The sequence below is a fragment of the Lipotes vexillifer genome, unplaced genomic scaffold (genome assembly GCF_000442215.2).
Source record: "Lipotes vexillifer unplaced genomic scaffold, Lipotes_vexillifer_v1.1 scaffold447, whole genome shotgun sequence".
Lineage (NCBI taxonomy): Eukaryota > Metazoa > Chordata > Mammalia > Artiodactyla > Lipotidae > Lipotes > Lipotes vexillifer.
In genome coordinates this window covers 1,464,268-1,490,576 of record NW_006786302.1, presented here as the reverse complement: position 1 = coordinate 1,490,576, position 26,309 = coordinate 1,464,268, and the positions used below count along the sequence as shown (strand labels likewise).

At 40.8% G+C, this 26,309-nt stretch overlaps 1 protein-coding gene across 1 annotated transcript in view; it reads left to right on the top strand.

The window, feature by feature from the left end:
- PTPRM (protein tyrosine phosphatase receptor type M) overlaps window positions 1-26,309 on the top strand; it is a 594,672-nt gene that overhangs the window by 417,149 nt on the left and 151,214 nt on the right. The window contains 2 exon segments of the mRNA XM_007458456.1: window positions 22,114-22,265; window positions 26,149-26,223. Coding sequence (XP_007458518.1) covers window positions 22,114-22,265; window positions 26,149-26,223 — 227 coding nt within the window.

Below are 26,309 nucleotides of genomic sequence, written 5' to 3'. Positions count from 1 at the left end.
CACCCACAGAGCTTGGGGGTGGTGGCAGTTGGTCACCAGGAGCCCGGATGCTATGAGTTCAGCCTTTCATGAGAGGCATGCAGAAGTTCTTAGTAATGCACAAAGTAGGTGTCACTATGGTCACTGGATGAAATTATGGCCCCTGGGCCCCTATAAGAAAGTGTCTTATAAAGGGTCTGCTTCTGTTAGGTGGTGCCTTTGTCGTGACCCAGGGACAATATTGGTCAACAATAACATTAGGTAGCAGTTTCTGAACCACAGCTCTGAAAGCATGAACAATGGTCGTTTCCAATTTCATTATTAAATTCTTGTTAAGAGATTTGATTTTCCCTGATGGCAGAGAAAGTGCAGATTGCATTAATTGATAATTTTGTATTTCTTAGCATTCTATTTTCTTTATCAACTGACGAATTTTCTTCTTACCCACAGTAACTCTGTCTCTTGAACTTTTAAATCCAGACTGAGTTTTCAATAATTAGTTGGTATTTTTCATATGAAATTCAGAACATCCATGTTAATGAATTAAATACATTTTTCCATAGGACCAAGCTTGATTTTCTGTGACTAGCACCATTTTGACTGCCTCCTCAACCCCAGTGAATAGGACGAAATTTGAAAGTTATACTCTAAAAGTATACCTCCAGAACTGGGTTTCTGAAAAATCGTATATTAGGAAAACTCATGGCTGAGGAACAAGATGGGAAGCAGTGGAAAGAGGTGACTTATGACATCCCTAAAAGAGTTCTGTTTCCATCCTATGATACAGTAATGATGAAGCACCACATAAATGGGCCATCAACTGCATAATCATATTTTAAAATAGTAATAACCAATATTATGCAATAATTGTCATTTACCATCTCTTGCTTGATAGAAACTTTTCAAGATCTGCCATTCTCAAAATTGGGGGAAGATACTTATAGAAGCATTTTCCATTATTTCAGGAAATACGCACTTTAAGAGGCATTGTCTCGTGTGTCTGGCTGTATAGACAATTGTTCAAAGCCTTTCTGATTTTAAGGCTCAATTATTCTCTTCTTATTTTAATTCTTTCCTCAAGTCCTACCTTGTGCTTCTTATTTGGTTCCCTGGATGCAGAGTAACTTGCGTGCTTTGAGTGAGAAGGGCTTGGAGTGACCTTTCTGTAACCTGCAGGGCATGTTTCACGGAACCTCTCCCTTCTCCCAAGAACTGTGGTTGGCCTCAGTTGAAGCACATGCCAAGGGTTCCTCCTCACAGGAGCGTGCCTTTCTATGGCCCTGCTTTCTTCCTCATTTTCCTTCATGTTGAGTCTGGTTTTATTGCAAAAACCCCTATTTCTGTTCCATCTTTAACTGTAGCTTGGTTTTCTCTTTCTGAAAAGATCTCTTTTTACTGATCCCCAATTAGAATTGTCTGGCCATTTATATACTCTGTATCTGAAATTCCCCCAATGATGTCAGATTTTTGAAGATATAAATTTATGTGCACTACAGTTTTGCATAGAGAGAATTTGTGGTTGAAAAGAGATCATGGTACCCTATTTTAATTAATCTCAAAAAATAAATAACACATTATTTCTAGAACCATAGACAGTCGTATCTACACAGAACAATAATAGTTCAGATATGTAAAAACTATTATTAATACTCTCAGAATATCCTATAAGGTAAAGAAAACATATTCTGCTGATTTATTTCTTTCTGAGACTTTCCCTCTGATTCAATGTAATCATGTTGATGATATACTTGTTTTAGCGTGTTTTCACTTTTATGGTTTTCCAGGGGGATTGTTTGTTTTGTTTTGTTTTCTGAAAGGCCAAATCTCTCATTTGGTTACTCTTTTCCAAAATGTTTTTTTTTAAACACCAGGTATGTTTTGATTTAATTTTTTGCCCAACTGGTTTGTAAACAGTCTCTGAGTCATATGGTGACATATTGTTTCCATGAGAATGCCTAAGTATTTTCAGGGCAATTACAGGCATTTTGTAGGAGTGGTTGCTCTTTTTTTGCAAAGAGATGGCAAAGATTTTTATTTCAAATATTATAAACCAATATACTGTTGATGTCCATCAAGAGTTATCAAGGAACTCCTCCACAGCAGCTGACATGGGATGCTCAGGAGAATAGCCGACTTCTCTCTGGAAAATGGATTAGGAGAACTGGTGTATATCTGTTGTGGAAAGAACAGGTCGTGTTTCCCTCTGGAACCAACCATGTTGCTGATGGACACAGCTTTGTGGAGAATGTTTGACTCTCAGGCCACTTGGAAACCTTCTGCCTTGGCAATATCTACCTCTTTCATTTAAGACTGTGGCAAGGTTAATAATATTTACACATACTTTTCTCTGTGTTGCGAGATGTTAGTATAAACTGGGACATGCTGGCTTGTCGATTTCTAAAGTGAATCCATTTATCTTTGGTTTAGCCTGAGATTGCAGCAGAGAGTACGTCTCCTCCTGGGATCAGAATGTAAAATAACTGAAGCAGATTGAAGCTGGCAGTGACTAATGACGTTCTCTGCACAGGTCCGCAAGTCAGTGGGTTTCTGAGTATCAGGTAGGAAGAGCCGGAGTAGCCAGAGCCTCTTCAAGATCAAGGCGTTTCTTCCCTTCCCCCTTGAGCCCAGCTCCAAAGTGGGCGCGGGACTCAAATAGTCCTCCTCTGTTCTTTCTAAAGACATCAGATTCACAGTATACAAAGTTGTTATATTACTGATAATTCCCAGCTAGCTTCCTTGTTTAATGAGCCATTTCAGCTGCCTGAAGGTATTCTACATGCAGTAATTTTAATCAGTCACATAAAATTTATGAAGCTGAGTGTCCAGTGAAAATTAGCATGAATTAGAACAGTTTCTTTGAGGACTCCTCGAGCCGTTGGCTACCTTGTTCCACCGGTAGTATTCTGGAAAGTACTCTGCATCAGTGATAGACGTCAGAATGACCACCTTGTCCCTTAGAGTCTCAGTTTGCAGGACTGCGGGTGGCTTCACTTGTTTTGTATTGCTTGTGGTCAGTATCTGCATATCTTCTCCTATATCCCTTCAACAGACCCTCCTTTACTGTAGAAAATACCAGAGTAATTTCTTTATTTCTCTCTTGAAATGTTTTATTTTTGCAGCTATTTTTTAAGCTTTAAAATGGTTTCAGGAGCCCACAGCATCCCATTGAATTGATGAGATTACATGCATACCATTTGCTTGGCGCATTTAGAAATATGTTTTGAAAGACAATCACTGTGCTCCCTCCCCTCGGTTCATCTCTCACAGTCTGTGCCCACACGGAGAGCAGCAAGATTTGTGTTTTCCAGCTCATTAAACTGACATCAGAAATTAGTTTCTGGTATTAAAAACTAAAAAGTTAAATTACAGCTACACGTGTCCTTTATGCAATGGGCTGTGTGGAAGATGTTTGATTTTAATGTTTGCTATAATGGAGAATTTAAATTACAATGTTTGTCAAATCTCTAATCTTTGTTACAGGGCGGAATATTAATTAGGCTTTTAACTACGAGAGGTAAATAAAACGGGCATCCACCATGCGCCCAGGGGTAAATTGCAGATTACCCACAAGCGGCAGAACACACTAAATGTCAGTTTTGTCAAACAAATTTAGAGGAACAGTTAAACTATTAGCTTCCCGTTGTTCTCAGGCCTTTCTTGCAGCAGCGACTGTTTAGAGGAAGACGAAGGGGGTTAGATTGAATCGGCAAGATGAATGAGGAGACCCTGCACTCGATTAACTGATAACTGTCTATTAACTTCTGTGGACGGTTTCCAATAAACAGCCGATTAGCCGATGCACTTTGGGGAGACTCGGGGAGCCAGGGCACAGGGGCCGTGAGATGCTCAATGGGAAGGAAATTTTCGGGCTCTCATTTTTCTCTGTCTTCCACTTTCATCATTTTGTCAGAGTTTTCTGCGGGTTTAGAGGATAGGCCTTGAACAGCGGCCCCGCCCTTGTGTTTCTCTTGGTCCATCTTGCCTGGAACCCTGGCGTAAGCCTCTCCAAAGAGTAAGCAGCGTCCAGGTCGCTGGGAACCTATCCTGGGGAAAAGAGCTCTGACTCTGAGTTCTTAGGATTCAGGAAGAGGAAGAGTCTCCATCAATGATCAAAGCCAGGGTTTCCTTGCAGCTGAGGGTGTGGAAGGGGTGCTGAGCAGGGAATCCTCACCTGATGGTCAGCCGTGCGCAGCCTCACAGGGTGCGTGAAGCCTGCCTTGCTTCCAGTGAAGGTGTCATTCCTCAGCTCGGTGTTTTGTTGTTGTTGTTTGATTGGAGAATAGTTGATTTACAATGTCCTGTTAGTTTCAGCTGTACAGCACAGTGATTCAGTTATACATACATATACACATTCTTTTTCAGATTCTTTTCCCTTATAGATTATTATAGAATATTGAGTAGAGTCCCCTGTTCTCTACAGTGGGTCCTTGTTGGTTATCTATTTTATATGTCATCTTGTGCTGCATTGAGGAAGCATTACATGGTATGATGATCATATTACTCTTGAGAAGAGCTGCACATTTTGCTACGAAATTGTTAAAGAAACAGTGTGACTTAAAGGGGAAGAAGGAGATCAGAGACGGGAGAGGGAGGGAGAAACAAGGCGAAGAAAATGTGGAAACTGTGAGTGATGATTTCAGGAACTTTAAAGTATTTCTGCTGGTTCTGAACTTACTTTCTTCAAGTATGCATATCAACTTCCTTTTGCGGGGCATGCAGACATTACGTAACACAAGCCATTTATCAGAAGCCTTGTGTACAACACAGATTGCCGTGAAATACTCCTGCTTTTCTCTACACACACATGCACACAAACATATACATAAAGGGATTTCATTTTTCGTGTGCTAATTTGAAAAAGCTAAGCAGTTTATACTCCATGCTCCCACTGGCCAGGTTGGGGCATCCCCCATGTGGAAATGTCCCATTGGGAGCAATTGGCATGAGAGACTTGGGAAAAAGCACAACACGCAGTGGATGGGTTCTCTAAATCCGTATTATTATTTTGAGTTAGAAAAGCTATAGTCTCTCCTGAATAAGCCTCCTTTGAGGAAGAGCCAAGACTTTCTGTAGCTCTTGGGCATCAGTTTTGATACCTGTGACTATAATCGCTGCTTTACTTTATAAAAAGAGTGTTTTCTTTGATCATCCCTTGAATTACCTATCTAAAGATCATTGATGTTTTTAATACCTAATTTTACTTTGGATTATATGTAAGCATTTATGTGCTGATGGATGCTGCATCTCCTTTATAACCGTTAATGAGAACCATCAGAGTAAGGGCAGTTTACTTATCAAATACTGCGAAACCCTCCGGAGCTAAGATCCCAATTACCAAAGTTATAGCAATCAGGTGGAGTAATACTCAAGTGATTGCCCTTGAAAAATAGAAACATTTTGCTTGACCTGAACTTGAACTCTCTTTCTTCTGTGCTCCCCACACCCAAAGGTACTGCTGATTTAAGAGGGTGTTTATTTTGCAAGCGACAGTTAGAGGCATTCGTTATAGAAGAGTAGGGAGAGTAGGCATGAAGAAAAGCATCATCCAAATGATAGTCCAGAGTCTATTCTCTCATTTGCCTGTGTACCCTGGTACCACGTAGAGTCTGTATCAAACGCACTTTACTGAGGCTCTCGTTGCCTCTGTGGTGGTTTTTCGTGCCCATCTATCCTGGCAGCTTTAAGCTTCTCAGACAGGAGAGCTGATGTCTTCACCCATATCCCCAGCTGCTGGCACATTGCTGGGCTCACAGTGCTTATGAACTGCTGAATGAACAAAGACTAGAAAAAATAGAGTGAAAGGCATCTTTCGTGGATTCTCAAATATCCAGGAACAGCAGCATTATTTGAAACAGCAGTCAGCTGTTAGAGAAGGGTTCTGTCTTATTTTCCCTCCTAACTATTGAGTGCTTACCATGTGTCATCCTACAACATATGTGATACACTCTCCCCATATGGGGAAACCCAGACTTAAGAAAGTGTCTGTGTCTTTCATACAGAAAACCAGAACTGGCAAAATATGTGTATGGGGGAGGGGGGTGTCTCCTCTGGTTGCTGCTATTTACTCAGTGAAATAAGAGGTATTCACCTGACAGAGGAGAGGGGGGATCTTGGAGGTATGAAGAGATGAGAGAAAATGGAAAATTCTTTTTCCAAAAATCTAATTCCTACTATATTATTTCCTGCTCAGTGTAGCTTATCTTGTCTAAGTATTACCACCCACCTTCTCAACTTCACCTCCAAAGCCTTCCACAGAATAACTCCTGGCCTTCACTGTATGTAGGCAGCTCAAACCCTATGTGTTTTGCTGAAAGTTGGTTGACTTATTACGAACTCCAAGACGCATAGCCATATGATAGTAAATGTAAGAATTAATGATTGTATTTTGTTGGAATGAAATGTTAAGGGAGCTTCAAGTCAGTGGCCTAGAGTTGCTGGGTAGAAATTCAACCCATCTTTCCAGTACACATTTTAGCAAATAGTTTTCAACTCTGTCCATCTTAATATAAGTCTCAGATATTACAGAGACTTTTCACGTAATTGTTGTAGTTCTCTACATCGTTAGCAGAATGAAACGCTGAGCATTCTCTCTGTGACTCAGGGAGCAGAACATTCCTTTGCGCAGCCACCAAAGCAGCCCAAAGTCACAAGTTTGAAAAGAAATGTGCATGTGACTGAGGATGATTTGGGCTGTTTTTGCTGTTCCCCTCACCCCCAGGAGTCTTAACTGTTCACACTGCTCAAGCCAATGCCCCACACAATAGGAATTGTGATTTTATGTCAGCTGCCATATAAGTTTGCTGTCATGACATTTAATGGGGAGGTAGGTGTTTTATAAATTAAGCAAAGCCATGAATCTCTTCTGTGTATATAGCCTATGCAAGGGAAGCTTTCAAATACCACCTACCCGTGTCCCTTCCGCCTTAACTCTTTGATGTGCGTGAAGAAACGCCATAGCATGACACAGACAGGTCATTATGTTTGAATTAGTTGGGAGTGGGGAGGGGGATGGCAGTATTTCTCTTTGCTTCAGAAATCGAAAGAAAATGCAGTACCTGCTGGGTACATCTCCTCTGAAAGTTGCCAGCACTGTTCACAAGACAGCTCCCAGATAAGCAGAGGGCTTCTCTAATGATTAAACTCGATTTTTCTAAAATGCTAATTAGCTAGAGAAGGATAATTTGAAAGTCTGTCATACTTTGCGGGAAATGTCTTTCATGTCTGTGTTATTTGCTCCTACGAATCACGCAGCCATCACCTGAGTTGGCTTAGTTTCTCACTTTTTATTTAAATCATGTGACTCTTCAGTCACAAGAAAAGAGGAAAGACCATTAATGAGGAAAAGGAGAATCCCCTTTTCAGGATGAAGTGCTCAATTAAAAGGAAGGCTATTTTTCTATTTGTAGAAATCAGCATCATTGTTACTTTTGAGCTCTGCATTTGGAACAGTCACTTCAGTGGGTTCGTATGGCAAGTGCATCTTAATTCACTTTTCTATGAATTTCCATTGAAACATGGAAAACCCCAATTATCGCTATGAAAGTTAGTTCTGACTCTGAGCTTGTCAAGCTAGAGGTCTTGGTCAGAATGTATTGGGAAAAATGAATTAAAGGGCTGGAGACCTGGCTGTCGTTCTGGTCGCCTAGCCTTTTGTAGGTGTGTCTTCATTCAAAACATGGGTTCACGTGTTCCACCCGCCCTCACTTGTTGAATAAGCCATTCATCCTGTGGAATCTCCTGTGTTCTGAGCTTTGCTGACCTGTTCTTGGTGTGTCATCTAAGGTGCCTTTCACCATCTGTGCTTACTGTGATCTGGGTGAGAGAGGGAGGCTGAATCAGATTCAGGCTTCTTGTTTTGGTAGGAACTGCTTGTGGTCATGCTTTTACTTCCCATCACGCTGCATCGGAAAGCACGTAATGCTCAGATTGTTGGGCGGGTGGCAGTTTCACCAGCCTGATCCATCCATTACAAAGTTCCACTTCAGCCTTTCACTTAATGCCTTTTTAAGCTACTGATGATGATTGCCTAGATCTATTATTTTATTAGGGGTTTCAAAATGGTGACATCCTCATTCCATCACTCCATCCATATTTATTAAGTGCCATCTCGGCTCAAATATTTGGTTATCCTGAAATACAATTCCTATAGGAAACTCGAGATAAACGTTTAATTCACTCCCTTTATTTTCTAGTTTCAGAATGAATTGGTGTCATAACAACTTTATACAGTAACCAGTAGTACCATTATGGACTCAGGGATTTTTACCTATTTAATATGTTTGAACGCTTTACAATAACTAGTGTTTGCATGTTGAGAGCATCTCCTCTTTGGCCAGGAGGAGCCCCTCCAGTTTGTCTCTTGTGTTCTTTCAACATGACTCCAGAAATCTTTGGAGCTTCCCTGCTTTCTGGTCCAACAGGATGGTCTCAGCTAATCTTATTCATTGTCTGCCCCATGACTGGAATCAGCCATTTCTGCAAGAAATCTTGGGGATTTTAGTAGGCGGTGGCACTTAAGAGAATACATTCTGGCTTCAGGGGTGCTCATTGAACCCGGTTGCTTCTAGACCTACGTCAGCTACTTTCACCACCATCTTAAACCCTCTTGTCTGCTTATCTTTTTGCCGTACCTGAGAAGCCAGCATCTAATTCATCCCCTTTGTCACTAGGAAGAGAAAGAGCACCAGGTGTAATAAAGTATAGGAGAATATCTTTGTAACCTCCGGGCAGGGAATGCCCTAAAACCATCATGGACATAATCATAAACTTTTGTATCCCAAAGGACACCATAAACAAAATTTTAATACAAGCTATAGAAGAAAATATTCTTAATATTTATATGTTGAAGCATTAGTGGCCTAACTGGAAAAAAATATCTAGACATCAATAAGAAAAGACAAACCCAAATATATAAAATGTACATAGGCAACTTACAGAATACCAATGTATGGCTAAGTGACATTTGAAAATATATTCAGCCTCACACATAATCAGTTATATGCAAATCTACGCAATATGACATGCCATTGTTTTACGCATCAGATTGGCAAACATTTTTAACTGATATCAAGTGTTGGTGAGTATGTGGGAGAACACAACTTGCTAAATAGGATAATTTAGTACAACTTTGGTGTTACTTTTGAGATTTCATTTTAATTTTGAAAAGAAATCCCTCTGTCTCCCATCAACCCCTGCTGCCTCATACACACATACATAATAAATAAATAGCATATAAAGGCGAGATTATTTGCTTTTTCACATTTCTAATAACAAGTAAGAACCTTTTGCTACCAGTGTACCAAAGTACTAAGGTGAACGTAGTTTGCTTTGCCTTTATCTGTAAAAAAGAGAAACTTACAAATTCAGAATCAGAGGTAGAAAGTTTTAAGTGTGATTTTTGTATCTTTCCATGGGGAAAAGAATATTTTTGTCAATAAAGTGACCACAGTTTAGAATAAGTTAAGAAAACATAGGCCTGGATTGGGGAGAGTGGTTGGTAGATAAATGGATTTTTAGAAAGGCCTAATGGCCAGTCAGATGGCCGTAGGGATGCCTGTAAGTAATGAAATATTAAAGCTGGTGCTTCTGCAGCAATCTCTCTCAGTTGCTGTGTTCCACACAGGTTGCTAGAGCCCCAAAAGAAATGGGTTTCATTTGCCCCTGAATAAATTAACCAGCAGCTGTATTTTACACTTGGAATAGAATGATTTTGTGAAAATTTTTCATTCTATATGTTTATGAGCTTCTTGGATACTTAGTTCTGCATATCCAGGGGGCCACCTGGATTTTATGATAATGTCCCTGGTTAATTCGGAAACAGAACACACAATTTTCTTGTTTATTGGACTCTGATTTCCCTGCGTGTTGACACCAATGGCTTGCTCTGTTTTTCATAGGCAGGCATTCCAATTTTTTAGTGAGCTTAACAAACTTCGTCAAGAGGAAACTGGAGGTACTATTCCGATATGACACGCATTAAAAATTCCTCTCTTTCTCACTCGTATTTATAGTCTGATGGAGGATCAACAGTGTACCAATTTAGTCTTGCGGCAGAGGGACATTTTTGAAACCATTAAATCTCAAGATAATGTACACACACAGAATTCAGCCACATAAGCTGACTGTGAGTGGGGACCCACTAGCACTAATGTCACTTTATTCCTATTTTGCTCTGTTGTGGATTTTACCCACTTCCTGTTTTCTGTGCCATCACTGGTTCTAGTCCCTGTGGATTCATATTGCCCTGATGCGAGAAATAAGACTAAACAAAATATTACTAAGATTGACAGATACTGCATCTATTATTTTTACTACTGGCTTTTTTTAATGTTTCAAAATCTTAGGCTGATCTGGGAAATTACAGTAGGCGCTCGTATGAGCTGTGAGTTACTCCCGAGTGGGAGATGTGTGTGTCAAGAGAGCAGAGTGTGTGTGTGTTCATTGGTCCTTGCTGCAGCCTGTTTTTGGATGAGGCCAGCTTAAAAACATCACCAGACGGTTATAAAACAGGCGCTCTCACCCTCCGGGCCAGATAGAAAATGGGGGAGGGTATGGGGAAAAGTTGGGCTCTCAAGGATGTTTTCCAATCAGAGGTTCCTTTGAAACTCAAGGGTGAGGAAAAGTTTTATCAGTCGAACACTCTATGGCTAAAAAGCTTTAGGTACTTGGACTCCCTCCAGAAAATAACAGATTCTATTCTTAATTCTGTTAATTCCAAAAATAAAACATAGGATATTGGAATTATGTTGTTCCCACATGAGTCCATGAATTTTCTTGCAATAAATAACACGTTCCCAATCCCTTTATTTATTGTAATTTGTGATAATAACTGTCATCATCAGAGTCATACAAAAGATATACACATCATGATTTTGAAGTGATCCTGGATTGGAATACATGTAATTTCAACTTGTTTTCAAAGAGAGCCAACCTTTTCCAGATATTTCCTTTACAGCTTCTAAGTTTGAGAGAGACTAATTTTTCATTAAATTTGTATAATATGACTCTGTTATTTGAACCTCCTCAACATGAAATACTCATGGTTATGGTGGTATGTGTACATGGGTACAAAGAGAGATCCTGACAGCTACTAGCTGAAGAGGTCCGCAGGGTTCTTCACTTCTCTCGGCTGGTGTGTGTTCCTTGCAGACACCCTGACTGGTCAGTGGAGCATTCTAGGGCATCTTTGCCTCTAGGTAACCCAACCTAAAGCTGTAGCCTTAAGTAATATGTTAATAAAATCGGCCCCCACTTCTCAGTTGCAGGGGAGGAAGGCCAGGGTCGAAGGCCCCCTCTCAGTCTGCCTGAGGCAACTCCAGCCTATAAATTTATCTCATCACAGGGTCAAGAGGTAAACTCTGAAAAAGAGACCCAACCAAGATCAAAACCCTGACTTGTCTCAACGTGAAACTCTATTCTTTGTGATTAACACGCGCCATGTTCACTAGACAGTGAGAATCAGAAGGCAGCTGAGTGGGGAATGAGTGTGTCCATAGCGCTGTGTCTGCAGGACATGGACGCAGTGGTTTCTTAGGTGATGATACAGTGAGCAGCGAAGTTAGAAGAACACTCTTACGTTGGTCGTCGGCCACAAAGTCCCAGCTGGCAAAGAAAACTAGCCTTTATTTTCTGTGTCCAGATTTAAGCAACCAATAAAGTTTGCTTAGTGAGGCCAGTAACAGTCTCATGGAGATGGTTTTATCTCAACACAGGAAACGATGCCAGAGGTCTAGAGTTGTCTGACCATATGGTCTTGGGAAACTTAACAACACTGTGCCTCAGTTTCCCTCTCTCTAAGACTGGGATAACAATAGCAATCTCCTCACTGGGCTGTTGTGAGAATTAAGAGTCAATGAATGTAACGTGCCTGGTTTATCTCAAGTCCTACCTAAGTTTTTGTAATTATTATCCTCTTTGTTTTTCTATTAACTGTTATAGTCCCACTTCTTCTGCGTTGAAAGTATTTAAAATGTCAGATCATCTTTTCCCTTTCCTTAAAATTTTGCCTTTAAAAACAACATCATCTGGTAGTTCTCACAGATCCATCTTTACGGAGACAGCCCCCTATTCACTGAGGTTTATTCAGCTGTATCTTGGCAGTTTGGTATAATGTATGCATTCTTTGACTCAACCAATATCTCCTTCATCCCTACTGTGAGAAAAAATTAAATACTCCTTCTCCGTTCCAGCTTCTGCACCAGTCCTTAACTAAGTCGAAGCACACGCTTAATTGTAGAAGCCAGGACCAGAAAGCCATTTGCCTTTTCCTTCTTAAGTCTATATGCAATTTGCAAATCCTTGAGTGTTGCCTTCCCTGTAGAATTTTAAACGACAGATCATTTAAGAATGAAGAAACCTTTTTTATAGCCAACCACTGACCTTCAGGTCAGTGTTACCAAGTCCTTTGTTGGTCATGATCTTTGTTGGCGTAACCCAGCATGGCAGGGTCTCTATTAGGGTTGGGAGTGGGGCCATTCGGGCTCGTTGGGGAACTGTGTCCTATAACCCTGAGTTGCAGTAAACCAGGAGCTTGACTAGGGTCCAAATTGAGGTTGACCTTTGGATTCCTTCCCCTTGAATCTGCTTGGTGCACATGGCAAACATGCCTTCCACCCTGATCTTCTGACAACTGCCACTCAGTTCAGCTTCAGGGAGGAAAAGAAGAGGAGGAGTTATTTCTGCTGTCCTCCCAACCATGCTGCACTTGGGTCTCCTAACTGGGGGCCATTGTCCTGCAGCTCTTCCTCCTGTAGGACACGATGCTGAAGACATCATTCTTCACCATGTTTTCTTTACTGGCTCTAAGTCATGCCTGTCACATAGTTGATAACTTGCCAAGGAGTTTTCTTCCAATTCCCTTGCCCTTGTTCCTTGTTTTTTAGTTTTATGCCAGGAAAGAAATACAAAAGAAATGTTGCAATAGAATAAGCATGAAGGGCCATCCTTTTAATGTGAATTCATCCCACATTTCTTTCCTTCTCCTCTTTTGTTCTAGTTGGGAAATTTAGGGCTCTAACTATCTTTTTTCTCCCTCTTAATTTTTTTTCCAGGCAGTATTGCAGTGTTTTTTTAATAGACTTTATTTTTTGGAGCAGTTTTAGGTTTACAGCAAAATCAAGCAAGAAGTACAGCAAGAGAACAGAGAGTTCCCGTATACACTCTGCCCCCCACACACAGCTTCCCCCTCTGTCAACATACTGGACCAGAATTGTACATTTGTTACAACTGATGACACGTCATTGTCACCTGAAGTACACAGGTTACATTAGGGTCCACTCGGTGTCATATGTACCATAGTTTTTAACAGCTGAATAATGACACATACCCACCATTATAATATCATACTGCCCTAAAAATCCTCTGTGCTCTGCTTGGTCATTCCTCCTTCCCTGCCTGGAAAACCCTGATCTTTCGTTTTTAATTGCAGTATGGTTGATTTACAGTGTTGTGCTAATTTCTGCTGTTACAGCAAAGTGGCTCAGTTATGCACATACATGCATTCATTTTTTATATTCTTTCCATTATGGTTTATCCCAGGCAAACACTGATCTTTCTATTGTCTCCATAGTTTTGTCTTTTCCAGAATGTCAGGCAGTTGGAATCATACAGCAGGAAGCCTTTGCAGATTGGCTTCTTCGCTTGGTGATACGCATTTATGTTTCCCCCATGTCTTTTACAGCTCGATTGCTCATTTCTTTTCAGTGCTGGATAATATTTCATTGTCTGAATGGACCACAGCTCATTCATCCATTCATCTATTGAAGGACATCTTGGTCACTTCCAAGTCTTGGCAATTATGAATATAGCTTTTATAAACATCAGTGTGCGATTTTTATGTGGACAGAAGTTTTCAGCTCCTTTGGGTAAATACCAAGGAGCATGATTGCTGGATCATATGGTTTCTATTCTTTTGAACTTATTAAGGTGTGTTTTATAGCCCAGAATGAGCTCTGTCTTTGTGAATATTCTCTGTAAACTTGAGTATGTGTTCCCGTATTGTTGGATGAAGTATTCTGTAGATGTCAGTTATTGATATATCAGGTTGATTGATGATGCTGTTGAGTTCAGCTATGTCCTTACTCATTATCTGCCTTATGAATCTGTCCATTTCTGGTCGAGAGGTGTTGAAGTCTCCAATGATAGTAGTGGAATCATCTATTCCTTCTTGCAGTTCTATCCAGTTTTTCTTTTTCACATAGTTTGATGCTCTGTTTTGGGGCACATACACATTAAGGATTGTTATGTCTTCTTGAGAATTGACCCCTTTATCGTTACCTAATGCCCTTCTTACCCCAGATAACTTTCCTTGCTTTGACATTTGCTTTGTCTGAAATTTTAAAAGCTACTCCTGCTTTCTTTTGATTACTCTTAGCAGGTTATAACTTTCTCCATCCCTTTACTTTTTTTTTTTTTTTTAAAGCGAAGACTGTTTTCTTTCTTTTAATATTTTATTTACTTATTTATTTGGTTGCACCAGGTCTTAGTTGCAGCATGTGTGCTCCTTAGTTGTGGCATGCAAACTCTTAGTTGTGGCATGCATGTGGGCTCTAGTTCCCTGACCAGAGATCGAAGCTGGGTCCCCTGCATTGGGAGCTTGGAGCCTTAACCACTGCACCACCAGGGAGGTCCCTGCATCCCTTTACTTTTAATCTACATGTATCTTTATTTTTAAAGTGGTTTTCTTCTAACAACAGATTAGTCGGGTCTTGCCTAAAGTTAGCCATAAACATTTACAACCAAATCAAGTCCACTTGCAAATAACACTGTAGTGCATCACAGTTAGTGTAAGTACTTTAGAATAATGAAATATGCCTAATTCCTCCGCCATGTCCCTTGATTCATTCTATCATTCACTTCACTCATACATAAACTATAACCATCAACATTATTGTTGCTGTTATTGTTTTGAACAAACTGTTATTTGTTAGATCAATTAAGAATAATCAAAATAAAAGTTTTTATCTCACTTTCATTTATTCCTTCTCTAATCCTCTTCTTTATGTAGATCTCCTTCTGACTTATGTCATTTTCCTTCTTTCTGAGGAACTTCTTTTAAGATTTCTTGCAAGGCAGGTCTACTGGCCACAAATTCCCTCTATTTCTTTTTTTATTTAATTTTTATTGAAGTATAGTTGCTTTACAATATTGCATTAGTTTCTGCTGTACAGTAAACTGATTCAGTTATACATATATATACATTCTGTTTTTAATATATTCTTTTCCATTATGGTTTATCACAGGATATCCTCAATTTTTGTCTGAGAAAGTTTATTTTTCCTTCAGTTTTGAAGGCTAATTTCACAGGGTACAGAATTCTAAGTTGGTGGTATTTTTCTCTCAACAGTTTAAATATTTCACTCCACTCTCTTTTTGCTTCCATGGTTTCTGAGAAGAAGTCAGGTATAATTCTTATCTTTGCTACTCTATAAGTAGGGTTTATTTTTCCCCTTGGGCTTGTTTCAACATTTTTTCTTTATCTTTGACTTTCTGCAGTTTGAATACGCTAGGTGTAGAATTGCTGGTATTTATCCTTCTTGGTGTTCTTTGAGCTTCTCAGGTCTCTGTTTTGATGTCTGACATTAACTGGGGGAAATTCTCAGTCACTGTTTCTTTGGATAATTGAAATAGTGACTTCTCTTTCTTCCTTTCTCCTTCTGGTTTCTCACTATACACATGTTACACCTTTTTTAGTTGTCCCAAAGTTTCAGGATATACTGTTATCTTGTTTTACAGCCTTTTTTTCCCTTTTTTTTTTTCTGTTTTGGAAGTTTCTATTGTCATATCCTCTGGCTCAGAGAAACATTCCTCAGCCGTGTCCATTCTCCTAATGAGCCCATGAAAGGCATCCTTTGTTTTTGTTGCAGGTTTTTTTTTTTTTGCCTCTAGCATTTCTTTCTGATTCTTAGAATTTTTCATCTCTCTGCTTTTGTTTTCCATCTGTTCTTGCATGTTGTCTACTTTTTCTATTAGAACCTTTCGCCTATGACTCATAGTTATTTTAAATTCCCAGTCTGATAATGCCAACATCCCTCCCATATGAGCCTTATTCCAATGCTTCCTCTGTCTCTAAACTGTGTTTTTTGCCTTTTAGTATACATTGTAATCTTTTACTGATGTCCAGACTTGATGTACCAGGGAAAAAAGACTTCTGCAAATAGGTCTTTAGTAATGTGATAGTAAGATGTTGGGGGAGAGGAGGGGACCTATGATTGTGTCTCAACCTGTTAGTGAAGTTGTGTCCCTGAGCTGTGACCTGCACAGGTGCTTCAGTGCCCCCACCTTGGGTGGACAAGATGGCTGGAAACAGCTGGATTTGGATATTTTCCTTCCCCCAACAGGTTCCACCTTCCTCAACCATCTAGTAAAATAGTATTCTTGAGGGCAAGCCCTTTTAAAAAGCACAGAATGCTCTGGGTGTATTTCAAAATGTCTACTTTCCCCCCTCCTCCTGCCGGAAGCCCAATTTTTTCCTCCAGTCTTTACTTTGAGAATGAGGTAGGGTTCCTGGAGATAAAATTCAAAAAGGTGTAGGGTACCCCTAAGTCTGGACGCCCTTGGAGTTTTTAAGTCTCAGACTTGTCCACACTGACCCTCCGATAATTCAATTCTAGTTTAGGTTTATCTACCCCAGTGACGATTCTCACACAGAATTCTGCTCATGGGTTTCTGCTCTGGTGAGTTGTGATTCTCTGTATCCGCCTGTTTGTCTCTGTAATTTGGGGGGCACTGGTTTGCCCTGTGACCTCAGTTATCTGACAAGTTAGAAGGAGTTGTTGATTTTCCGTCTCTTCAGCTTTTTACTTGTTGTTAGGACAGAGTGATGACCTCCAAGCTCCTTACATGCCCGACCATAAACCGAAAGTCCTCTCTCTAATTTTTTATGCTCCATTTTTAGGTGTTGGTAGGAACATTTTTAGTTGTTGTTGTTACTAAGGGTCTTTGAGATTCATTCAATCCAAATTTAGAGATTTGAGATTGAAATATCTCAAGCAAACCATTTGTTTAAAAATCAAAATGGAAAATAAATTTACTTGTGTCTTTAGATAAGATTGCAAAGAAAATTGCCTCCACTTCAGTTTTCCTGCACAAAGCACTATTTTCATTAAGTTCACAATGTTTTTCTGACAGTTGTTAAAGTTTTCTTTAAAATATAAAATAGAGATCTGAAACACAGAGTCCAAAAGAGAAATAGATAGGACAAAAATAGAAAGAGAATAAATTTCAATTTATCCACACTTATTCCCAACTCTCAATTCTAAATCTAACCTTCCTCAACCATCTGTAATTATGGACTATAGCATTTAGCTGTGCATGAGGACAAATCAAAAATCCCAAGCAATGACTCAAAACCTCCGTGACCAAGCAAGCTACTTTTGATTAGGAGGTCGCAGAAAAACTGTCTTTTCTAATGCTTTGGTGTGACAATTGTTAATTCAGTTAACAAGCATATTTAATACCACCTGCTTTGTGTAAAGTGTTGGCTAGGTGCTAGTAAATTAATCCTACTGTTTTCAATTCATAATATTTAGTTGTGAGGTGATAGAGTATTCACGTTTGAAAGCAACTTGGTGATAATTATAATGTAACTTGTAAGGAATTGTAAATTAATGAAATACTTTACTAGATACAGCACATTGTTCTAGAATGGGTACCTTTGGGGTCCAGAGAGATCTGGGGTGCAATTCCAGCTCCACCATTTGGACAACTTAAGTCCTTGAGACTCAGTTCCTCCATCTATAAAATAGGAAGTAAGAATAGCTCTTACCAGGTTACTAGGATTAAATGAGAGAACACTTGCAGAGCACTGCCATACAGTAGTTATGTATTATATGTCAGTTTCCACTCCCTTCCCTTCCAACACAATTAAGTTTCTAAGTGCTGTATTAGTGGAGAGCAGAAGTATCCACAAACATGCTTTGTTTGGGCCACATAGTCTTTTAAATTTTTAATTTGAATTAATTTGACAATACTTAGAATTCAGGTAGTTCCTGTAAAATCTGGATTTCTGGTTTCTCCTGCAATTTACAGTGTCTGGGACCCTTATGGGGCATCCACCCTCTGGAGCTGAGAGGCTGTCTCCCCTTCCGTTTCCTCCAGTGCCCACCACTCCTTATTGCCTTAGACCTGCTTCACTCCCTTGCAGTACCTGCCTGGCCCCCAGTGAGACATTTGTGTCTGTGGTCAAAGGGTGAGGTTAATGCAGGAAGGCTTGCTGAGGATGTGGGAGCCATGTTTTGAAGGTTCACGGACACAGAGTATATGCTTAACGGACATGAACCTAAAGCTGTGGGTCTCCAGCTGGACCTCTGCTGGATTTGAGCAGGTTCTCATGAGTCCTTAATGGGCTTCTTTTGTGCTTAAGGAAGATCAGCAGTGGAGTGTGTAGCGTGACATCACTGAAATTAGTTCACACACGGAGGATCAGAGAGGAGAAAGATCTTTCCAGTACAAGCTTGGCTTTTATTGGAGCACACATCCGCCCTCCACCACCACCTCCCACCAGCAGTAAGAAGCACTTTCACTGTCATTTCCTAACCTGTAAGGATTAGAGAAACACAAGCAAGAGAAGACAAAGAGAAGACAAGTCTGGCGAACTTGACTACGTCTCTCTTCATAGGCAAAACAAAAGAAAATATTGGGGCAATTATCTGCATAACTCAGTCCAAAGCAAATTAAAGAAATTCCAGCAAAGGGGGGACGTTTTGCCTGAACGATGGTGCTAATTATCTCGGTCCTCCACTTTAGTGCTCCTGGGGAGACCTGGCTTAAGAATGCTTTTCCAGTGAGCTGGCAGACGCAGAAGTGGAGAGCAAATGTACTGTTGTAACTGCAGCTGTGGGTCTGGAGCCAGTGCTACCTCTATCCAGAACACCTGTGGAGAACATCCAAGCCTAGATTCTGCCCCTTAGACTAGCGTGATTGGCTGGAAAAAAGGGGGCTCTGGAGAAGATGACCAGCATCTGCACGCTGGCACCCAGAGGAGCCATGCCAGCTTCCTTTTCAAAACCTTTACAACGTTTTTTGTAAATGCATATTTTTTTAATTTTTATTGAAATATAGTTGACTTACAATGCTTTGTTAGTTTCAGGTGTACAGCAAAGCAATTCAGTTTTTTATATATATGTATTATATATATATATGAATATATATATAAGAATATATATTCTTTTTCAGATTCTTTTCCCTTATAGGTTATTACAAGATATTAAGTATTGTTCCCTGTGCTGTACAGTAGGTCCTTGTTGGTCATCTATTTTATACATAGTAGTGTGTATCTGTTAATCCCAAACTCCTAATTTTTCCCTCCCTCTCTTCCCCTTTGGCAACCATAAGTTTGTTTTCTATGTATGTGAGTCTATTTCTGTTTTGTAAATGAGTTCATTTGTATCATTTTTTTAGATCCCGCATATAAGTGATATCGTATGATATTTGTCTTTCTCTGTCTGGCTTACTTCTCTTAGCGTTACAATCTTGAGGTCCAGCCATGTTGCTGCAAATGACATTATTTCATTCTTTTTTATGGCTGAGTAATACTCCATTGTATATATGTACCACATCTTTATCCATTCATCTCAGTGGACGCTTAGGTTGCTTCCATGTCTTGGCTATTGTGAAGAGTGCTGCTATGAACATTGGGGAGCATGTATCTTTTTGAATTATAGTTTTCTCCAGATGTATGTCCAGGAGTGGGATCGCTGGATCGTATGGTAGCTCTGTTTTTAGTTTTTTAAGGAGCCTCCATACTGTTCTCCACAGTGGCTGCTCCAGTTTTATTACACATTCCCGTCTTTACAACTTGAACACGGTCACAGAAGTTATAGATCATTTTCATTTTTCTGTTTAAAAATGTATCTTTTTTTTCCAACAACTTCTGGCAATAAAAAAGGGGCAACTTATTAATGAAACCCTTCTGCCTTCCAGGTATGAAATCAAAAGATTATTATAACTACGGGCAAGAAAGCATTTGGATTATGTGGCATTTGGAAATGAAAATAAAGTTTATCCATATGGTCTAATGTTGTCAGTGTCTTACACTGCATTAATAATCACCTAATATGGGGGTGATTTTGATTATGCAGCTCATTTTAAATTCTGTGTCCTAGGTTAATCAGAGTCAAGATGATTTACTAGAAATAGCTGCCATTTGCTTGTGTACATGCTAAGTGCTTAAGCAAAATTAGAATATTTAGGACATTATATTTTTAGCATTACGGTGCTCTCGTCTTCTTAAAGCTTCTTGCTTTATACCTTCTTCTTAAGCATCTCTAATTCTATTCTTGTCTGTCCTGGGTGCATCAAACAACCTCCGTAGTAAGAGCTATAAAAATGTGTTTTATCTGTGTATTCAAATGTCAGTTTCCCTTAGGTTTTTATGGGTTTTGTCCAGGTCTCTGTAACTTAAGATTATGAGCTTCTGGTGGTTAATGAGCATGATAGAAAGGCCAGGGTTAAACTCTGTCTCCAAAAGAACTGGAACTCTCTCTACCTTCTAGGGCCTTTCTGCATCTCGTTCACCCAGGGAGGGAGCCTGAGGACTCACTCCTCTGCGAAACTTGGCAGGGAAGCCGACAACTTGACTTCTTTTACCTTCTGCCCTGTTGACCAGCCTTGATGGGGAACTACTTGGGGTTCATTTGGGGTACGGTCCAGTGTCACAGCCATCTGAGATTCGGCAGATGCCCCTCAGAGGCCTCTGTCCGCGCAGGCTGCCTCACAGCCTCCTCCCTTCCCACGCACACTCCAGCGATGCTGTCTTCACACCTCGCCTGGGCTGTTCTTTGGTTCTGCAGGGCGCCCCTTAGATTCATTGCTTGGATTATTTCGGTTTTGTATGGTGAATATCTCCTAGGGGGATCTACTCCTGGACCATGTCAAGAATAATTTAGTGAAGAGTTAGTAACTGTAGAAACCTATCAGTAAGTATATTACGACTGCGTTGTACTAGGGTCATTGACCCTTTTACTTTAGCTCATAGTAGGAGAAGTGTAAGGTAATGTTGAGGCTGTACGTTCCTAACATGACTGAGGGTTTTTTTTTTTTAATTGCAGTATGGTTGATTTACAATGTTGTTAGTTTCAGATGTACATCCAAGTGATTCAGATATATATATATATATATATATATATATATATATATACTTTTTCAGATTCTTTTCCCATATAGGTTATTGCAAAATATTGGGTATGTTTCCCTATGCTATACAGTTTGTTGTTTATTTTACATATAGTAGTGTGTATATCTGAACTGTCTGAGTCTGTTTTGTAAGTTCATTGGTATTACTTCTTTCTTTCTTTATTTAATATATAGCAATATGTATATTATCTGAACTGTCTGTGTCTGTTTTGTAAATAATTTCATTTGCATCATTTTTTTAGACTCTACATATAAGTGATATTATAAGATATTTGTCTTTCTCTATTTGACTTACTTCTCTTAGTATGATAAACTCTAGGTCCATCCATGTTGCTGCAAATGGAATTATTTCATTCTTTTTTTTAATGGCTGAGTAGTATTCCATTGTATATATGTATCACATTTTCTTTATCCATTCCTCTGTTGATGGACACTTAGGTTGCTTCCATTTCTTGACTATTATAAACAGTGCTGCTATGAACACTGGGGTACACGTATCTTTTTGAATTATGGTTTTCTCTGGATATCTGCCCCGGAGTGGGTTTGCTGGATCATATGGTAGCTCTATTTTTAGTTTTTTAAGGAACCTCCATATTGTTCTCCATAGTGACTGCATCAACTTACATTCCCACCAGTGGTGTAGGAGGGTTCCCTTTTCTCCATACCCTCTCCAGCATTTACTGTTTGTAGACTTTTTGATGATGACCATTCCGACGGTTTGAGGTGGTAACTCGTTGTAGTTTTGATTTGCATGTCTCTAATAATTAGCGATGTTGAGCATCTTTTCATGTGCCTTTTGGCCTGAGGGGTTTTTTGTGAGGACAGGCAGGAGACGGGTCTCCTCTGCATTCTGCAGTTGGCAGAGAACCTGCCATCTGGAAGGCATCATGAGACACTGTTATGGATGAATACCGTTAATTCCATACAAGTGATTCCCGAGCGTTGGTCAGTGCACCTTTTCCATCCTCACGCGTGTCTGCATAATGAACTCTCTGTCCCAAGGAAACTGGCCAGGAAGCGGAAGGAGACGATGAGCAGCACGCGGCAGGAGATGACGGTGATGGTGAGCTCCATGGACAAGAGCTACGCGGAGCAGGGCACCAGCTGCGACGAGGCCTTCTCCTTCATGGACACACACAACCTCAACGGGAGATGTGAGTGCTGCGCGTGGCCTGCCTTTAGGGCAGCTCTCAGGTTTCCAGGATTCCACGTGGTGCTGAGGGTTAGGAAACAAAACCTCCCAGGGAATTCTTAGGCCCTGTTGGCTTCTCCAGTCCCTTCAGATGATCCTGGACACATCCCCACATGCCACGGTTGCTTAGGAACGGTGGTGTGGGCGGGGTGACGGGACCAGAGCAGACAGCACGGGCAGCCACGGCCACATTTCTGTAAAGACCCGAGAGCAGTGACACGGAGGCTTCCCTCCTCACCCAGAGGAAGGCACCTGCTTCTCACCATCCCTGTTGTTATGCAGCTCCTGTTTGTAAGCGAGGCAGGTGTGCAGTCACTCGGGGGAAGCCCGTTATAAAGCAGTTCACTAAATGGCAGTAACAAGCTAATTGTTTATTTGTTTAGCTGACAAGTTCTGCCTTTATTACAGGGCTGTTAATGGCAATTAATAAGCTAAATTGTATTTCCACTTCAGAAGGCTTATGTTTCACACCAGGTGGGTAAACGGAGCTCAGCTAATACCTTCCATGCTGCCACCTGCCATCCAGGTACAAGGTGTTGTTTTAGGAAGCCAGCAATTACATGGACTGTATGAATACAAAAAGTACAGTTGCTGTGTCCCTGGTGATCTTCTTGGGGACCAAAAGTAAATCCCATGTGCCTAATGATGTGGTTCACAGCGCTGACAGGTTCAAGGTCAGAGGTTTCTTTAATGTGTGAAATCCATGCCCAAAGGCTGCTGCCGACCCTGGCCGTGCAACCAGGATGCTGGGCGGCTTGCGGATGGATAAAGGACAGCTGTCACCAATAGTAATAAAGTAAAGGTTGGGGATTGGGAGAATCACAGACACATGGTCTCTGGTGCAAGAGGGCTGATCCCAGTGCGGACGGTGTGCGCTCCTGTCCTGACCACCCACCTGGGCTGTTGGGATCTGCATCTCCCTCCCACCCTCTCTGATCACGCCTGCTGTGGTCAGCACCCTTCTCCCACACCTGCCTTTCCCCTACATTCAGCAAGGCTTCGTGTTCCTTTCTGTTCACAGTGGCTACTATTGTCCACCTTATCCCAGTTAGAGGCCCTACATTTATTTATCCACATGCAGCCCTGGCCCGCTGGTGCAGGACTTCAGCAGACACGGCTCTCACCCCAGCGGGCAGGACACACTCGCAACCGTGGTCATTGTCCTTTGCCCTCTCATGTCATTTTCAGTGTAGGTGGCAGAATCTGGGGTACTTCAGTTTACCACAAATTCCATCCCTTTTTTTTCGTACAATTTTCTCTGCTTTTTTGTAAATATTGGAAATGGAAAATATAGTTTCCATTTAAAGGTATGTAATGCGTTTAACTCCCAAAATAAAGCAACTTAGGATGCATTTGTGGGGCGGGGTGGGGGGCGGGGGGCGAGTCCTTCCTACCACAGACAAGATGAGAATTTTTGTCAGAGCAGTTATTTCTTGACCAACAGTGTGGAAGGGACCACGCGGATACATGCTCGCTCTTTCCATCATAACCCATTACTGTTCCAAATCTTCTATTTCATGGTGAAATTCCTCACGAATAAATTTACTTGGAATTGCCTACCCAAAGAGCAGAAACCTACATTGGTAGTTTCTAGGCTTTTGAAGTTTGAGCAACAGGAGGTATTTGCCTCTGGACAGGATATTTAATTTGGCATTGACTTTTTAAAAAATGAATGTATCTGTGGAAATCCAAAACTGCCTATGTAGAGGGGGCTGCCGCAGCAGTAGGGACACAGCTTCTGGGGCTCACCCGCCAGGAGGCGTTACTTGATGCTTCCATCGGTAAAGCCAATGGAGGAAGCATGGCACGAGGCGTTCCACTGTCCTCCCGCTCTCTGAACAATGGGTAGGTCTCATCCAGTCCCATCCACGGGCAGTGACCCTAATGGTAAACTTTGTCATCATCATACTCTCTAAATGCCTTTAGAGAGGCATTAAAGAGGCATTATCTCTAATGCCTCTTTAAAGAGGCATTAAATTAAAAGAGCAGTTACTGGGGAAGGAAATTTTCATGAAAAGTGTTCATTAGACCACTAGGCTTCTAGCCCAGACCTACTCCAAGACTGGATATGTTTGAGATCTTTTAGGATTGGGAAGCAAGTAGTTTTTAGGAATGAGATGGTGAGAAGACTGGTTGGAGAATTTAAAAATAAGCCCGAGCACATTTATAAGAATGGGGAGTAATCCATCCACCAAAGCAAATGGGAGTCGTACCTAAAAGGGAGGAAAGTAGATATGGATAGTGGGTATGGGTTTAATTCTTATACAAAAAAGGGGTTTAAAATATGTTTTTAAAGGTGAAAATAAACATAGTTATTTTGTATCTGCTTTGCACATTTTTACGAAACAAATAAAAATGTCAGCAGGTAATAGGCATTATGCTCCCTGACCCTGGCATGTTTTCTAGGTACTCAGGTTTTTGTCCTTGTTTTTATCAACTGCTCTCTTTCTTCCTGGCAGCTTATCGTAAACATCCATTATAAATATGATACTTCTCTATTTTAGAAAAATATAACTGACAGGCAGCCTGGGTTCTGGTTCTGTCATTTGCTAATTCTATACTTAAAAAATATAAACACAGGTAAAATCATTGTCTGAAGGGAACTGCTCCAAGAGAGTGAAAATATATTCACGTGTCATCAGGATAAAGCTGACATGCAATAACCACAGGGATTTGGTGGAGCCGCCCATAAACCAGCCATGTAAGTGGGTATTAGTGTTCTGATCAGGAACTCAGCATCAAATAAACCGTATAACCACATCAGAGGAATTAAAATTTAGACTTAGATCTAACCAGCTTGAGCACTTGTGCACATTCCAATAATTTATCCTTGCACTTTAATGAAATTAAAGTGTTTTTAAAGCACTAATCAATTAAGATGTTGAAGAGAGTTAAACTACTTTAAAAATAGGAAATATCCACTTAAAACGGAATCAGATAAATTGGATGGGATTGACTCTACCTCTTAATGACAGGGGGAAGAGAAGGTGTAGTTAAATCTTGAGTGTTTCAGAGGAAGATTTCAAAGAAAAGTAAGCATGTTTACAAGGATTTAAAGGCCTAATAAGACAACATGGAGGCATGCAGCTTTCACGTTAAATATAGTACACATGGAGCATCATCTTTATTTTTCATAAAACAGATCATAGCATTGTGAAAAGCTCTCTCAATATCCAAAATAGAAGCAAGGTGAGGATTTAGCAAACTACAAAAACATTGACATTCAGAATATTCTCCAAAAGCCATGTGTAGACACACTCTCATACTTAGTTGTAAAAGTCAGTTCAGTGTGATAGTAAAATTCTGCAAGCAAAGGCTAGAAGTCAAAAGGGAAATTAATGAATTCCTTAATCCAAAATGGCAGCTGTGGTTTGGGGTTTTTTTTTTTTTTTTTGCGGTACGCGGGCCTCTCACCGCTGTGGCCTCTCCCGTTGCGGAGCACAGGCTCCGGACGCGCAGGCCCAGCGGCCACGGCTCACGGGCCCAGCCCCTCCGCGGCACGTGGGATCCTCCCGGACCGGGGCACGAACCTGTGTCCCCTGCGTCGGCAGGCGGATTCTCAACCACTGCGCCACCAGGGAAGCCCGGTTTGGGGTTTTTTTCCTTCATTTGTGGGATCAGAAAATCTTTTCAGTGGTAAAAGGGGGCATGTCCTCTAAAGTACAAGTAACTCCCCACAGAGACAGTGGAGACTAATAGTATTTACCACATAGACTCGGGTAAACCTCTGTTGTTTCTTTGGTCAACAGTCTACCCAGTGTCGTTTCCCCAGGAGTGACCTCAGGGCCATATTTTCTGGTGTTGCTTCTCTACCCCCACTGACATGCCTTTTCTCTTATTTACAGCTGTGTCTTCACCATCGTCCTTTACCATGAAAACGAACACCCTGAGCACATCGGTGCCTAATTCCTACTACCCAGGTAACAAAGCTTTCCGTTGTTTCATCTCTTCATAAACCCTGAGCAGTCAGACTCACCCAGGGCTCACTTTGCTGCCCAGGATGCTT